We start from the raw sequence: 16,055 nt of genomic DNA on the forward strand, positions 1-16,055 counted from the left end.
GGTATCTACAAGAGCATAGTACATTTGACATTTGGCTGTCGCAAACGAACAGAACTGGAATACGCCTGCCTCACAACTCCACTAATACTTAACTGACTCTGTGCCTCGCTCCGTAGAATACATTCTCTTTATATCGAAGTTCAATTCAACCCAACCACTAAATTTTTAACTCTGAAGAGAGACAAATAAACCTAGCAAATATATATCGAGTTATCGCAGAGGAAGAATGAAATTTCAAAGAGATCTTACATTAATTGTTAATTTTTCAATAATCTTAAAAAGCAAAGTGTGGAATTTTAGATATTTTGTTCATCAACATTCTGTTGCAAGAAAAAACTATTACTATGTGACGAAATCACACTTTTTACAATATTTGAGGAATGCACATAATTAGGCATAATTAATAATAAAGTAAAATTTGTTCTAAATCATTAATACAGCTTTCTGAATGGCTTGAATATTTTTGATAAGCGAATGTTTTCTGACAATAATATTTAATCTAGCAGTCACAATCTTTAATATACATATCTTTTGTGATGAATAAAGGAACCTACCAGTCTCAGATGTTGCCATGCCAATGACAAGAGAAGATTAAAACAAGAATGAAACATTTCAAACTTACTACACAATCTCTAACATCGAATACACCTCTATTCACCTTCATTTTGTACTTTAAAATAAAAATAAAAAGCATATTCAAGGTGTTTACACTGAAAATAAATAGGTAAAAATTTGAAATATATATTTACAACGCCACAATAAAAAAATATTTCACACTATTCACATTACTTTAATAATAAATAGAAATTTGATAATATCAACCAGTTCTAAAATCTTCCGTTACTTTTAAAAGAATCGCACACTGTAAAAATATATTTATAAATGTGTTCTTACTATCTAAACATTTATACAAAGTAAAAAAAAAACTAGCTAAGCGTCTTTGGCATATCAATTAGTGTTTGTAATAAAATATCATCAAACGACTAAAACTCAAAATATCATGCAATAAAGTACATAATATACTGTTTGACACTCTTTTTGCTGCCGGGCCTCTAACACTGTTTACTTCCAAGAGTGTCAAACAGTAGATTATGTACTTTATTGCAAAATATCATGCAATAAAGTACGTAATCTACTGTTTGACAATCTCTTTGCTGCTGGGCCTCTAACACTGTTTGACACTCTTTTTGCGGCTGGGCCTCTAACACTGCTTACTTCCAAGAGTGTCAAACAGTAGATTATGTACTTTATTGCAAAATATCATGAAATGAAGTACATAATCTACTATTTGACACTCTTTTTGCTGCTGGGCTTCTAACACTGTTTACTTGCAAGAGTGTCAAACAGTAGATTGTGTACTTTTATTGCAAAAGATTATGATATAAATTATATAATCTACTGTTTGACACTCTTTTTGCTGCTGGGCCTCTAACACTATTTACAGAGATGCAATACATGTGTACGTATGCCTACAATGCATATAAAGAATCTTCTGCATCTGTTTGATATTGATCATTAGAAAAGCCGCCATATCCAAGACTGCAGGAGTAAAGAGCCAAGAGGATTTAGTCAGAAGATCCAGAAATCGCGGTATACAAATGCAGTGTGTAAAGTGTATCTCATACATGAAAAATAAATAAAATAGTATATTTTGCTCCTTCTTGTTGCCATAGTGAGAGACGACTTCTCAGAATCAAAACATTAATTAAAATGGTTTTAAATATGATTAGTGACCAGATCTCCATAGCCAGGCATGTACTTCTCAACATTCCTCGTTCCCTTCGACTTCTCATCTCCCACCAGGCACACAACATTCCCCAAATGGGGATCCCGTAGTTCAACTGGCTGCGTGCTGATGACGAAATGCCTATAAATTTGCACAATTCTTTCCGTCCCACAAAAATTGACAGTATTATGCGGCTGACTATTAACTGGAAATCCTGCATTATAAAAAAACTGTTGAGCAATAAATTATTTTTTGTAAAATTAAAAAGAGATTTGTATCTCTTTCTCTCCATGTATTATTTACATAGTGATAATTTTTTTTGTCTAACTAAGACATTTTCAAACTATAATAGAGACTAAGGAAACATACGGGTTGTTTCACAGAATTTGAACAATTTGTCAAATTTCAAATTAGATTTTCAAGTTCTGTGAAGATTCTATTCAAGTTCTGTGTGATTTCAGTTTTGTGAAGCAACTGGCCAATAAAATTTTGATGAATTGTTCAAATTCTGTGAAACAACCCGTCCTTAATATATTTTAGATGTTTGCTCAAATTATTTTGGATTCAATGCAGCAAATTAATGTCACTATTAAATCTTAACCTTTCAAACTCCTTTGGCCTTCTCAACACAATAAGTTCCATCACGCGGCACGTTTTGACACAATATATGTGCTTCACAGATCACATATGCGACATCCGCATACGGGGATAGCCGCCGATGTATCAATATGTGACAACCGTGTAGATAAGGTTAAGAATCAATGCATTTTTAATAAAATACTAATTATAAAAAAAAATAATTGGTTACAAAAATAGATGAATAATGCGTGGGATGGTAAAAAGCTAATTATTCAAGAAAGAACTAACATTGTGATGAAAGCTTTGAAGAAAATCAAAGACATAATCTAGTAATAGGTTTAGAGTGGGTGAAAATATATTAATAATAAATTGAGCATTGATCTGTTGACAATTACTAAAACATTATTTCATTTTCATTTCATTATATACATTGAGAAATCAATGTATATGAAATTGTGAGAATGTGGATTAGAAATGATAGAATACTTCCTTTAAATTTTAATTTGTAACACTAACAATCTGCACTATTACACCAATAATATTATCAATTAAATGTTAATCTGACATCATAAATAGTATGGCAGCAATTATTATTACATACATAAATACATAATATTATGTATAGTGAAATTTTCTTGTTTTATTGCTGATAAATCATTGGTATTTCATTTTAAAATAAAGATGAATTTATTTAATTTCCGAGTCCAATAACTATTATACCAAAATAAACTCTTTTTTATCTTGAGTTTTTTCCGATAAGTGAGATTTGGTAATGTTTCCTTCCTAAAGTATATGAAAAAGACATCCGCTAGCAATGGACATGAGCCAATAGTGAAGAGTCTAGTAAGTATTCTCAATAGATCCTGTGGGTTATGTGAGTGCTAACTTTACTAGGGGAAGACCCATTGAAAGCTTTCAATTGCAGATTAAGAACTGAACGTAGAACTTGGGTGAAAATGAACTAACTTTACTTGGATGTACATAATTTCTATAATATTAATAATACAGATATAATTAAATGGCATTTTAATGCGAAAGCATCATATAATAATCTATTTAAAATGGCCTTTGAATGAGTTCTTTCGACATTGGCTTACACCTATTAAATACTTTAGCGTGATTAAAAATATCTTTACACTTAAAAAGATTAAAATATCTATAAAAATGTACAACACACCGTGAGGTTAATAATGATAGAACTGCATTAACTTTGACATAGTTAATTTTGTTAAATATCACATTGTAGATATATTCCTAGTTAAAATATACATAAATCATAAAATGGAAAGAAAACTAATGGTGTTAACTTAGCAAGCTCGCTTGGTTAATTAACACATAACACTTCTGTTTCTCTAGTTACATTTAAATCTAATATAGTGCTATCTTTAAACAAGCTTGAGAAGTCACTTTTATCATTGGTTAGTGCGGAAAGAAGAATTCATTCTATTACAGTTGTGCATGTGACGCAATAGGTAATATTTAATAAGTAATTAAACATTTGACATTGTATTGGAAGGCAATGTTGTAAAAGCGATTAATAGGTTGACCAATAGAACTTGGTACTTGTTCAAACTCATTAACAGTCTACTTATGTACATACTTTCTGCTCTAGTGACTTGATTATTTGAAAATATGAATGGCACAAACTATTCGTATTTACCAGCCCTGCAGCGGGGCCTCATTTCCTGATTATGAAATAGAATCGAAAGGAAATTCTTACAAATTATGATTCTTCATTATGTCATGATCTTTGTTGCTTCCTTATAAAATAATATTCAATCAATTGGTAAGAAGATTGTGATTTAACAAGAACTAAACTAAATTAAGTCTATCACTGGTTTGATCGTAGATGTAGACCAAAGGACCTATATTGCATTATTTGTTCTAAAACATCTTGTTTGAATAAGTAATATGTTCAATAATAATGTATAAATATCTTAATAAATAATATACCAATAAAATTTAAAAAAAAACTAGAATATAGATGTCATTACGAAGAGGTATTTTTAAATACACTTTAAAATATATTATTATGACTTTGTGTTAAAGACTCGAGGAATACAGAGAAACAGAATTAATAAAATAGAAAAAAAAATCCGCCAGGGTGCACATAATTTATGACCTTGTTTAAAATTAATTTGCATAGCGGCTAACATAAGAGCCCATTACCAACTTCAGATACATACATTCCTACCACACATATTTATCTTTATCGGTATCTTTCAAATGACAGCTCTACAGTGCCTACTCTGAGTTATAATTTCACCAATGTGTTTGCATGGTATATCAGCCTGCCCTACGTAAAATATTCTATCTGCAAAATCTTTTACGTTATAAGAGTGAACTTATAGTTAACAAATTAATTATCACGACAAATTGATATATACATAGTATGTCTGTATGCAACACTTGCAAAAGATATGCAGAGAGAGTATTTTACTCAGGTAGTATCAAATTTGTGCATATTATTCCGTATGCATGCGTAGCAGAAACGTGCTTTGATTGTTTTACAATTTTCAAGGACAACATTTCTTCAAATTAATTTTTTTGCATTGATAAACACCATCACTCAACTTTTTCTATACAAAAAGTTTAATAAGGACAAATTTTTCAATCCATCAAATTTTTTTTTTATAATTATGCTTGAAAAATCACGAAACTTCACTGTTGCAGAGCAAATATCAGGACCTCTATTCTCTCGGCCCTACAAACAATTAGCTGAGATAATACTGGACTAAACTATTGGTAATCATTGCAGCTTGATTGAATCATCAGAACCCGTTGGTTGGTTGATTGGATTCAGGTTGGGTTCAGTCGGGCAGCATGTGCACGAAGGAGACGGGGAACATGCCGCGGCGGTGCGGGTTGCCCTCTACGGTGCCCTCCATCCAGTTGTCATCCTCGGTGCGGTCGTTGAGGACTACAATGACCTCGCCCTCCCGGAAGGACAGCTCGTCCTCGTTGTCTGCCTGGCAGTCGTAGAGGGCGCGACACCTCTTTATCGGACCAACCTGAACAAATTCAAAATATTTGACATTTTATAATTGTAATTACAAACTTGTAGATTCATAGATTAGAACAGTGTTGCACAAGTAAGCAAAAAAACGTATCAGACGCTGTGATCCAAAAACAAAAGCATTCGCGGCACTCAACTTCAACGGACCACATCTGTTCACCTTGTTTGATTATTCGTATATGGTTTATCCAATATCCTTTACTTTTTTGTGACATAACTATATACATAAATATGCACACATAATAACCAACCACCTTTTGAACTAGCATAAGTCTTAATTTGGACCATTTGTATATTTGAAAATACAAAGATTTAAAAAATTTCTCCTCCCTATCAAGAGTGATATAAATTGGCGGAATTCGATTTTCAATTGCTGACACAATTGGCTTTCAGCGAATTTTTTTAATTGGATTTTAGCTACTCCTTTAGCAGGTAGGCATTTTTATATTTTGAAATGGGATTTTTGTGTTCAAACATAAAGAATTTTTTTTTTCCCAATTTTTTTTAAATTAAAGTTTTGAAGTCATTTTTTCCATGTTTTATTTAAAAAAAAATTAAATGTAAGTTTTGAAGGTATTTTTTTCATGTTTAATTTTTATGCATTTTTAAATAATTTTAAAATGTGTTATATTTTTTGTATACAGTGTACTATTTGTCATTTTATGTGAAAAACGCTCTCTGAGAGCTAATGTTCTATCAAATGAATTTAGCAATAACTTCTAGACCAGAGGTTCCCAAACTTTTTTGCCCCATAGACCACTTGCCAAATTTTTTTTTTCCGTAGACCCCCTGCCTGCCGAATATTGAATTTTCCTAAACACTATTAACGTCCCATGTGATAATCATTTATTTTTTTAGTAAAAATATTCCCTTCTCTTGCCTGCCCAACAACCGGGTGGCTGTATAGTTGCTGTCTTTACATTGTGCATACAGGAGCACCCTTGAGAGGTATTACACCAAATGAAAATGAAGCAGGATAAGCAACGGGAATTTCTTTCTGTAGCTAGCCCTACAGAACTGCCCCTTAAGTTCTTTGTAAGTGCTTATACCGGTCAGTTCTTCTTGTCACATGATATCCGACTCTTCAATGTTGCATTTCCATAGTCAAAATGTCCTCAAACTTAGTTTTGAAGTCTGTGTGAAGTGCATTTAAATGCCGAACGTCATTATTACCCTGGACGTTTTTCAAAAACAAGTTGGGAACTAGGAAAATTCGCGGAAAATTGGCTTCCAATAATGTGCCATGTTTTGCTTGAATATATTAATTCTGACGAGAAAAGGAATGTAGACTCTATTTATATACCTCAATTAACAAGTTTACGAAATATAAAAATACAAATATCAAATAAGTAATTTCTCAGTCTATTATATTTGTGTTAGGTCTATTGTGTCTCCTAAACTCCTAAATGTTGACTTGAGGTAAATGGGGATCCGCTCGTATGTATGAATCTCGTGGACCCCCAAATTTTTTTCTCGCTGACATAGACCCCCAGCATGCCGATATCGATCCCCGGGGGTCCAATTTGGGAACCTCTGCTAGACTATTGAGAAAAAAAAACACAAGTTTTCATATAAAAGATTTATTATCAAACACCAAATACGTTCTACCACTGCCAATTTTAATTCAGGTCTGAAAGGGTTAATATAATACACAGGGGTAGGCAGAGAGGATGGACCGCCAAACAACCAGACTTTAACACATAAAAACTCCTTGCTTCATTCACATTCATACATCTTCTCATACAAATCCGTATGTTATTCGAAATCTCGATATGGCCCGACCCAAGCATTTGATTCACTTGATCATGCCATGTCTTCCTCCGGGTGTTTTTTTTCTTCTACCATTTAAATTCGCATCATATATTCTCCTGACATTCATGTCTTAATTAATTTGCTCTACACTCCCAAACCATCTAAGCTTCCCTTTCTTAAGCTTCATTGAGGTGATTTTCTGTAAAAAAGGTGAGATAGAAATATGTAATCCATTTAAGTATTATTATTAATCTTATTACTTGTTACGCTTACATCAGACTTACTTACTTTCATTCTGAATATTCTCATTTTTAACATGGTCATACTTTGTTTTACCACATGTGTGCCTCATGAATCTCACTAGCATTCGGTCACTACCATACATTAAAAGTGGCCAACTCATGTAATCATCATAAGTTAAAGTTTAGACTTAACGGAATTCAATATTTCGTTGATGTGAAAGCTCTATGAAGCAATACATAAGTGACGTACCATACTGATGGAGGCGCTGGGCGACCTCGAATGGAGGCTGGAGATGTCGGACACATCGAGCCGATTCTCGGCCAGCCGCGGGTCGGAGTCGTACCCGGCCGAGTGCCGGCGCGAATCCTCAGGTCCGCCGTCCGACAGTTCGCACAGCTCCAGCGATGAGTCTTGACTAGAACAATCCTGGACACATGGGAAAACACAATGAGAACGCTGTAAAGGAGACGGCTTACATAGAGTAACACTACTCTAACACTATAATAAGATAAAGAGCGAACATAAGATTATATATTATATTTTAACATAAAAAAATTGGCCTACTAAAGTAATTTGTTAAAAGAAATGATTTTGAACAATTATTTATGAAAAAAAAAAATTACTGCAATCTTGATGAATATAGTAAGACATATACAGGGTGTCCGGAAACTCGTAGTACAAGCGGGAAACTGGTGAATCTACATCACATTTGGAGTCGATTTTGTAGTATATTTTTTTTTTATTTGAGCTTTCGTTATCGAGTAAATCGAGTTTGAAGTTGATTTTTATTTTTTTTTTTTTATTTTTAATCAAATTCTTATAAATTATTACTGAAGATCAAAGTACTCAACTAATTAAAACTATTTGAAAGTAAAACAAATGAAGAAACTCGGATTTGAAGCATTATTTTGAAATCACCCTTCATTTAACCCGGTGTAATCATAAAATATTTCTGCTCTGCAGGGTTAAAACATCTGTTATTCAACCCTAAACACCAGAAAAAACTTTAACCCTAAAATAGCCGAAAAATATTTTTTTTTTGTTTTTTTTTTTTTTTTTTTGAAAATGCTCAAATCAAAAAACTTTATGTTTTTTTGGGTTCCCCATGTGGTGTAGATTCTCCAGTTTCCCGCTTGTACTACGAGTTTCCGGACACCGTGTATATGGATTTTTTACGATTATTGGGCGATTTGAATGGAAAAGGAAAATAAATTCCAATAAATTTATGTAAGAAATGTAATTTTATTGTTAGCTCACACTATTTTTCAAAAATTTATCAAATAACCCCTGGGTGTTAAGCAATGAGTTTATTATGTATTTCTAGAGTTATAGGAAAAGGAATTAAATATTCTTATCTAATTATCGTGATTGATTTTTGGGATATTATGCCATGTGGCCCTTTCTCCTCCTTTAGCCAACAACATCTGTCCCGATGACGGACGCTGTAAGGATGTCAGAAATGTTGGATAAAGGAGGAGGAAGTGCAATTTAATCATGATAATACTTTTGGCCGTGAAAAATCTATGCCTATTTTTTTTATCTAGTTTGAAAATCAAATGATATTGCTGGCTATCTAAAATGAATTTATATTTTCAATGTCTATGTACAAACAATAAAATGATTCATGCACTAGGTTTTATTGAAGTTTTAAAAGAGGCCTTTACACAATCGAATGATTTACATAAATATTCACAGAAAAATATGACATAAGTGCATTTTGTAATAGATAATACTTATTATTGAATAAACCTAAGAAAGAAAGTCACAAACCAAAATCTTGAAGTTAGTTGGTTAAGAAAAAACAATAATTCTTGTTATCTGTTTAGTTGGAATGAAACATTAAACACTGTTGGTGAATTTAATAGACAAAGTATAAGATTATAATAAATTTAAGCTTGATTAAAATGAATAAATTTTTAAAATGGGAATATGCCAAGACAAGGGCACATTGACAAGAAATGTATCCACTGTTTAAAGGATTGTGCATCTATTTATATAGATATTAAATATTTATGTAGTCAAAACACAAATCATCAAAAGAGGTTCAAAATAATGCGGGCAAAATCAAAATATTGCGTTGATTTCCTTCATAAAATATTTAGTTTTATAATAGGTATAGGAATAGGTACCTGTTGCACAAAAATGACACATGAGATATTATATAATATGTATTGTGTTTAGTTAAAAATGCATAAGACAACAGCAAAAAAAAAGTTTGTTGTAAAAATCATTATTTAAGCCCTCAAGCTAATTTGTTCGGGTTTGAAACTCCACATTTTTATTCAAATCAAGAAGTTAACCACAGAAGAATTAAAATGTTCACCTCTATGAAACCGAAGGTTCAGACCACAATTAGAGAAATAATTATGAAATTTTTTATCAATTATTTTCATATGAAACAACAAAAAAGTGAGGTCGCAATAATGTTTATAATACATTTGTCTAATAAAATGTGTATTTCTTTTTTCGTTATCAGTAATTTTAGTTCAGTGTTTAGACAAAAAAACATAAGATGAGCCATTTTTAAATTTTTTTTATGTTTGCATTCAAAATGTTTATTTCTGATAGTAAAATTTCAATCAGTGTTTAGTTTTTGGATACATTCTGAAATATTCCATGTATTTGGATTTTATTGAAAAGCGGAAATACACACAAATTTTCCATCTTTAAGAAATATAACGTTCAATATGCCAGAGGCCTGAGGGGATAAATATTTATTACCTACTTCAACATCTTTTTCTTTACTAATTTTCATATCAAAAATAGGGTGCCATCATCATATGCATATTTATTAAAAATATTATTAGGTATGTACAATTTGAATGAGAAATATTAGAGTGACGAGTGATGAAATAAACTTAAAAAGATCCAAAGTCAACATTTGGCTGCCATAAAACGATTGCGAATAAATCATTCAGTCCAAATATCGACCTCTTGCGGGGAAAATGTATTGTAAATTGCGGTAGAGACGGACAATAAATTGGCTGCATGGGTTTGTGGAGACAAAATGAGAAACAAAAGCCATGCCAAATAATATAATCAAGGATAAGACATACATAATATAAAGTGGGCGTAAAGCTCAGTAACTATTTAAGGCCGCCAGCAAAATTTAATTTACCCTTGTTTCGTTCTTCTGCGTCACATAAAGTTGATTTGCTCTATTTTTTTTCTGGCAAAGGCAAAAAAACACATTTATTTATCAATACATATATTTATAACTATGTATTTAAAAATAATCAAATAGATATAGGGTTCAACCAACTGTTATCGTGGTCATCAAATCGGATCAGGGCTGTAATGAAAGTGTCGTGAAATTACGTGTTTGTTTTCACTAAATTATTTTGAAATCATCTGGAATTTAATAAGGTTTCAGGGTAACGATTTACAATGAATCTCTCTTATAAGGTTTTTCAGCAATGGTTAGTGTAATGAGTTCAATTAGAATATTTATTAGGACAATAAAAACGACAATTTATTGTAAAAACGTTTTTTACGCAGGAACTTTATAAGGGAGTTTTACAGTATGTAGTTCAAATTACTACGGAATACCTCTACAGAAAAATACAACACTTCATTGTTAAAACGTTTTTTACGCAGGAACCTTATTAGGGAGTTTTACAGTATGTGGTTAAAATTACTACGGAATATCTCTATAGACAAATACAAGTAAGCACATTTACATTTAGATATAGAGATTAAAATTAATTGAATAAGAAATTAAATAAAGATTGAAAGGCATTTTAATTACATCAATCTAGATATTCTAAACTCCTTTGAAAATAGGTTGACAAATAAATATGGTAACCCATTAAATTAACATGGTATTGCTAAAAGTGTATGAGGCAATATAATATTACCTTTCTGGGTGGTGGTGTGGGGTCCTCCAGATTGTGATGGTGATGGTTGGAGGTCCCATTGTGCAGGGGGGTCCCCGGGACGGAGTGGGGCCCGCCGGGGGCCAGCAGGGGGGGCGTGGGGGGCGGCTGCTGGGGGCGGGCCTTGCCTCCACCACCACCTGAAAATCAACAATAAATTAGTAAAAAGGTACATATTAAGAGAGTTGGAGAAGAAATTAGTGGGATTATAGCAAGCGCCCCTGAGGTGATAACTCACAAAAGCGGCGCTATAAAAATTGTCCAATATTATTATTATTATTATTATTATCCCCATTTGAGGAAAGTTGAGAGGCTGAAGAAAGTAGGGAGGAGGAAGGTTGGGTAGCACTTGGCTATTCAGATTTAGCCGCAAAACATGGCTAAAACCATTTCAAGCAAAATTTCAATTCTGAAAACCGGTCTCTTTCCTGGGCAATACTGAGAGTATCTACAACTCTCGAATGAGGAGCAAATATTCCATGTCATATGTTCTTTAAATTATGCGAAATAACCTATTTAAATTAAATTCAATTTAATTTGCCATCACCGGTTTTCAAACACGACATTAACCCCTCCCTTAACCTGCCACACAACGACGCCCAAGCGGTTGACGATACAATTCCCACTGCACATAAAATAATATATGAAACTCTAATAAGGTTAAGAAAAACTTATTATGCTACGTATAAAGGGGACAAAATTTCCCCAAGCCGAGCCGCGATTTATGGGACAGGAAAGAAGCAACCACAAATGGTGCAAAACACCAATTGCGGTTGCTTTGTTCCTTTCCCGTAATTCGTGGTTCGGCTCGTGGAAATTTTGTCCTGTTTATACTCACCCTTATGTGAGAATACTTTACAAATATGTGGAAAAAATTGTGCCCATTTTTTAAATTTCAGTCTTTAAGAGACTGAAAAAACAATGTGCGAATTACCGATAGAGTTGCGGTCGCTGTTGGGCGAGGGCGTGGACCTCACGTGGCCAAGGGTGTTATGGTGCATGGGGTACAAGGAGCCCCCGGGGGGCAGTGGCGCCGCTCGCTTCTTCAGGCTGCCAACATTACCTGCAAAAACCATGTACAGTCTCCATTACATCATTCCGCATGTAGTTTTGACAATGAATTTTTTTTGTACCTCGTAACACCTTCATCCACACCCTTAGCTTTAGTTTTAAGACTACAGGTACTTCTCCCTCAACAACAGAGTTTCGTTCCTACAACTAGGTCGTTAAGCAATTGGTTGATAAGGGAGGAGCTTAATTGTTTTTGTTTATACTGAATAGGAATAAGCAAAACGAATTATTACACAACGTAAAAATACAATCAGCAAAAACGGTTGGACTTCAGCTGATTATCGAATCAACAGGCGTAATTATTAAGTGAGTTTTTAATTATCATTTTATTATATTCTTAAACATAGTCGGTTTAGAGATAGCTACAGAAAATTCGACCAGTTCAGTGCATCCACGCTGGAGAACTGGTTGTAAGTCTGCGTAGTCCTCAATCAAATAGGTTGTTAAGTGAGGAGTACCTGTATTGAGAAAAAATCAAATTTAGATAAAAATTTTGCCAACGTACCTGTTTTCAATACGTTAGTTTCCAGACATCATCAATTAGCGATTTAGTTTGGTTTTGAAACATTGCTTACAATATTGAGATGAATGCCTCTCATTGAGAGCAAAGTTGTAACAGTAAGCGTAGTGGTAAGTATAGATTCTGAGTTTGAATCCCAGTAGCAACAATTTAATTATTTTGCGTGTTTTGCTAATACGTAAATATTATATGTATTAACGTTGTTTGGACAATTAATATAATAATTAGTTGTACTTACACATAATAGGCTTCCTGGGCAGAGTGTTGGATGCGGGTGGGAGGTGGGGGGCGTGCAGGGAGTCGCAGGTGGAGGATCGGGAGCGCAGGGTGAGAGGGGAGTCTCCACCACCCCCACCTCCCCCGCCCCCGGCGTACGAAGGCGGCCGGGAACGACTCTTCTTTTCGGGGGTCACACTGCCGTTATGCTACAATTTTCAATACAATTTAGGTTATGTTTTGTCAATGAATGCAATTTGACTTCCAAAGTTCCTCTTTTAAGAATTACCTGCAAAAGAAAGCCATATAAAATACACTATAGATAGGTACCTATTAAATCGTTTATCTGAATTTGAAATGCGAATACCACACAAGAGTCCCAACTGCTCCCAACTGTCTGGAACCAGTGAGACTATAGCATCCCAAATTGGGTCATGTTGTAACGCTGAAGGTAGCGGAGAGGGGAAGAAGATGGGGGGGAGAAAGGAAGAGGAAGTACCTGGCTATTCAGATCTGGTACTAAACACGGCCAAAGCCATTTCAAGCAACGTTTCAATTCTGAATGGTGGTGTTACACCAGGACGATACAGAGAATATCTTTCACTCTGGAACATGCCGCAAATACACTATATATTATTTTTGATAAGTTATTTTTTTAATTAATCAAATAAAATTTACTTGCGCACACCGGGATTCGAACCTGCGACTTCCAGCTTACTAGTCTAGAGCAGTGGTTCTTAACCTTTTTGGCTGGCGACCCAAGGTACGAATATATTTGAAGTACGCGACCCTAATCTAATTTTTTATTTTTTTTCCATTGACAGGTTATGTAATTTTATACTATAAAATTTATACGATGTATTGGTAAAATTAGAAATAAACAAATTTATTTAAATGTTCTGTATTAAAATCAGACCAGCATTAAAACAGTTAAAAAATTTACAGCAAAATAATCAGTGACTACCCTGGTGTTGTATTTTTGAACAAAGATCATGTATACGTGGAGTTATGTTTATAGAAAGTGCACACCGCATGTCATGCTGAGGATCCAACCTATTCCTGTACTTATTCTTCATAACAGCAAGGCATGAAAATCCTGCTTCACATAAATAAGTAGTTGGGAAAGGTAGCACGGCTTTTTCAGCTTCATTGCTCAGAACAGGCTTCCCAGATAATTGTGCCCAAAATTTTGTGAGACTCGTTCTGGCAAATCTCTCTTTTAAAAGTGCATCACCTTGCATTTCGAGCAATTCTTCTTGTAATCCAGCTGAATCGTTTTCAACGCCCATTACATCTACTTCAAATGGATTTCTTACCCAACTGTATTTCACGATAATTGACATTGAGCAATTTTATTTTGCCAAAGTTTTGTTTTGTTTTTAAAAACAGTAATTTTTTCATAAATGTCTACTACAGTGCGATTTTGACCATGCATTTCTGTGTTCAACTGATTCAAGTGGTGGAAAATATCACCCAAATATGCCAATTTAGCCATCCATTTGTTGTCACTGAAGCGATCAGCACATTCGTGTCTTTTATCTGTCAAAAATATTTCTATTTCTGTTTTAAGAGAAAGAACTCTAGCTAGAATCTTTCCGCGGGATAGCCAGCGAATATCCGAATGGTATAATAAATTCTGGTGTTCTGAACCCATTTCTTCGCACATCAGTCGAAATATCCGAGAGTTCATAGCGCGTGCCTTTATGAAATTTATAATTTGTATTACGTCCTGTAACACCTGATGTAGATCTGGCTGCATATCACGTGTAGCCAAGTTTTCTCGATGTAAAAAGCAGTGTATTAAAACAACCTCTGGATTTCGTTCCTTGACTTTGGCACAAAACCCGATGCGACTCCCTATCATTGCCGGTGCTCCATCTGTACAGACTGCGAGACAATTGTCCCACAGTAATTGGTGTTCCACAAAGAACTTGTCTATTAAAAGAAATATATCAGCCCCAGTTGTAGTTTCAGAGAGCTTTTCACAAAGCAGGAACTCTTCATTGAAATTTTGTGGAGTTCTGTATCTTACGTACACCAACAGCTGTGGGAAATCTTCAATATCAACTGATTCGTCGATTTGAATTGAAAATTTGATGGCTTTTTTGAGATCCGTTATTAATTGTTCTAAAATATCTGATGACATTAAATCTATTCTCTTTTTCACAGTATCGTTTGAAATTGGCACCATTTCCAGCTTCTTCGCAATTTCATCTCCACAGACAGTTCTTGCCATGGCTATTGCAGCTGGTTTAATCAACTGCTCAGCAATACTATGGGGTTTTTTACATTGAGCTACTTTTAAAGCTACTTCGAAAGAAGCGTAGGTAGTTTTTTCTAACGAAACTGTTGCTGAACTTGATGGTGCATCAAGTCTCATGCGCTTTGTTTGTGTTTCTTTTTCTTTCCAAAAAGCAAGCGGTTTATTTGCGTACGTTGGATGGACTTTTTCGAGATGTCTCTTCAATTTGTTTATTTTTAGCGATTCATTTGAAAGAAGTTGCGTACAAACCACGCATTGTGGACGTGGCACACCAGAGCGATCTTTTATTTCAATAAATCCTAAGGCTAAAAATTCTTGCTTGTATGTTAACATCCGTTTCGCCATGACTGTCCACAATTCGAAAGACTTACTGAAACAAAACGACAAATTATAGAAATATACTATTCTATTCGTTCATCGGCGAATTGTAGGCTAACAATGTCATTTATTGGAAAAAAATATTTTACCTTCTTTCGATAACAGCAATCGCGAGTTGCACTTTTAATCTTCCACAATTGATTATCACAATTTTGTAGCACTTTGTAGTTGTCAACAAAGAGTGTATTGTAGTCAAGTATAAACGTTATTCACGTAAAACAGTATGAGAACGAGCGTGCAATCGTAAACAAACTCGCTAGCAAACTGACCGAGATGAGACGAGACCGACCGACCAGCGCGGTGCGGCGGGCGGCGCGGGTGGTGACCGTGCCGAACCGAGCGATGCCGACTGCGTGAGCCGAGCGGTGGCGATGGCGCGCACTCCTCGCTTTGCGCCCCGCGCCCTTCCGCCGAAA

The 16,055-nt window shown here is 34.3% G+C and overlaps 1 protein-coding gene across 1 annotated transcript in view; it reads right to left on the reverse strand.

Moving 5' to 3' along the window:
• Window positions 1-16,055, reverse strand: part of Asap (ArfGAP domain of ASAP) — a 225,499-nt gene continuing 209,444 nt past the window's right edge. Inside the window, exons 13-18 of the mRNA XM_089650226.1 lie at window positions 13,021-13,207; window positions 12,126-12,254; window positions 11,174-11,331; window positions 10,459-10,485; window positions 7,566-7,772; window positions 1-5,316 (exon numbers count right to left, since the gene is read on the reverse strand). Coding sequence (XP_089506352.1) covers window positions 5,116-5,316; window positions 7,566-7,772; window positions 10,459-10,485; window positions 11,174-11,331; window positions 12,126-12,254; window positions 13,021-13,207 — 909 coding nt within the window. The 3' untranslated portion in view covers window positions 1-5,115. The remainder of the gene's footprint in view (window positions 5,317-7,565; window positions 7,773-10,458; window positions 10,486-11,173; window positions 11,332-12,125; window positions 12,255-13,020; window positions 13,208-16,055) is intronic.

Source organism: Hesperophylax consimilis, chromosome 3 (assembly GCF_061612785.1).
Source record: "Hesperophylax consimilis isolate HC1 chromosome 3, BYU_Hcon_1.0, whole genome shotgun sequence".
Classification (NCBI taxonomy): Eukaryota; Metazoa; Arthropoda; class Insecta; order Trichoptera; family Limnephilidae; genus Hesperophylax; species Hesperophylax consimilis.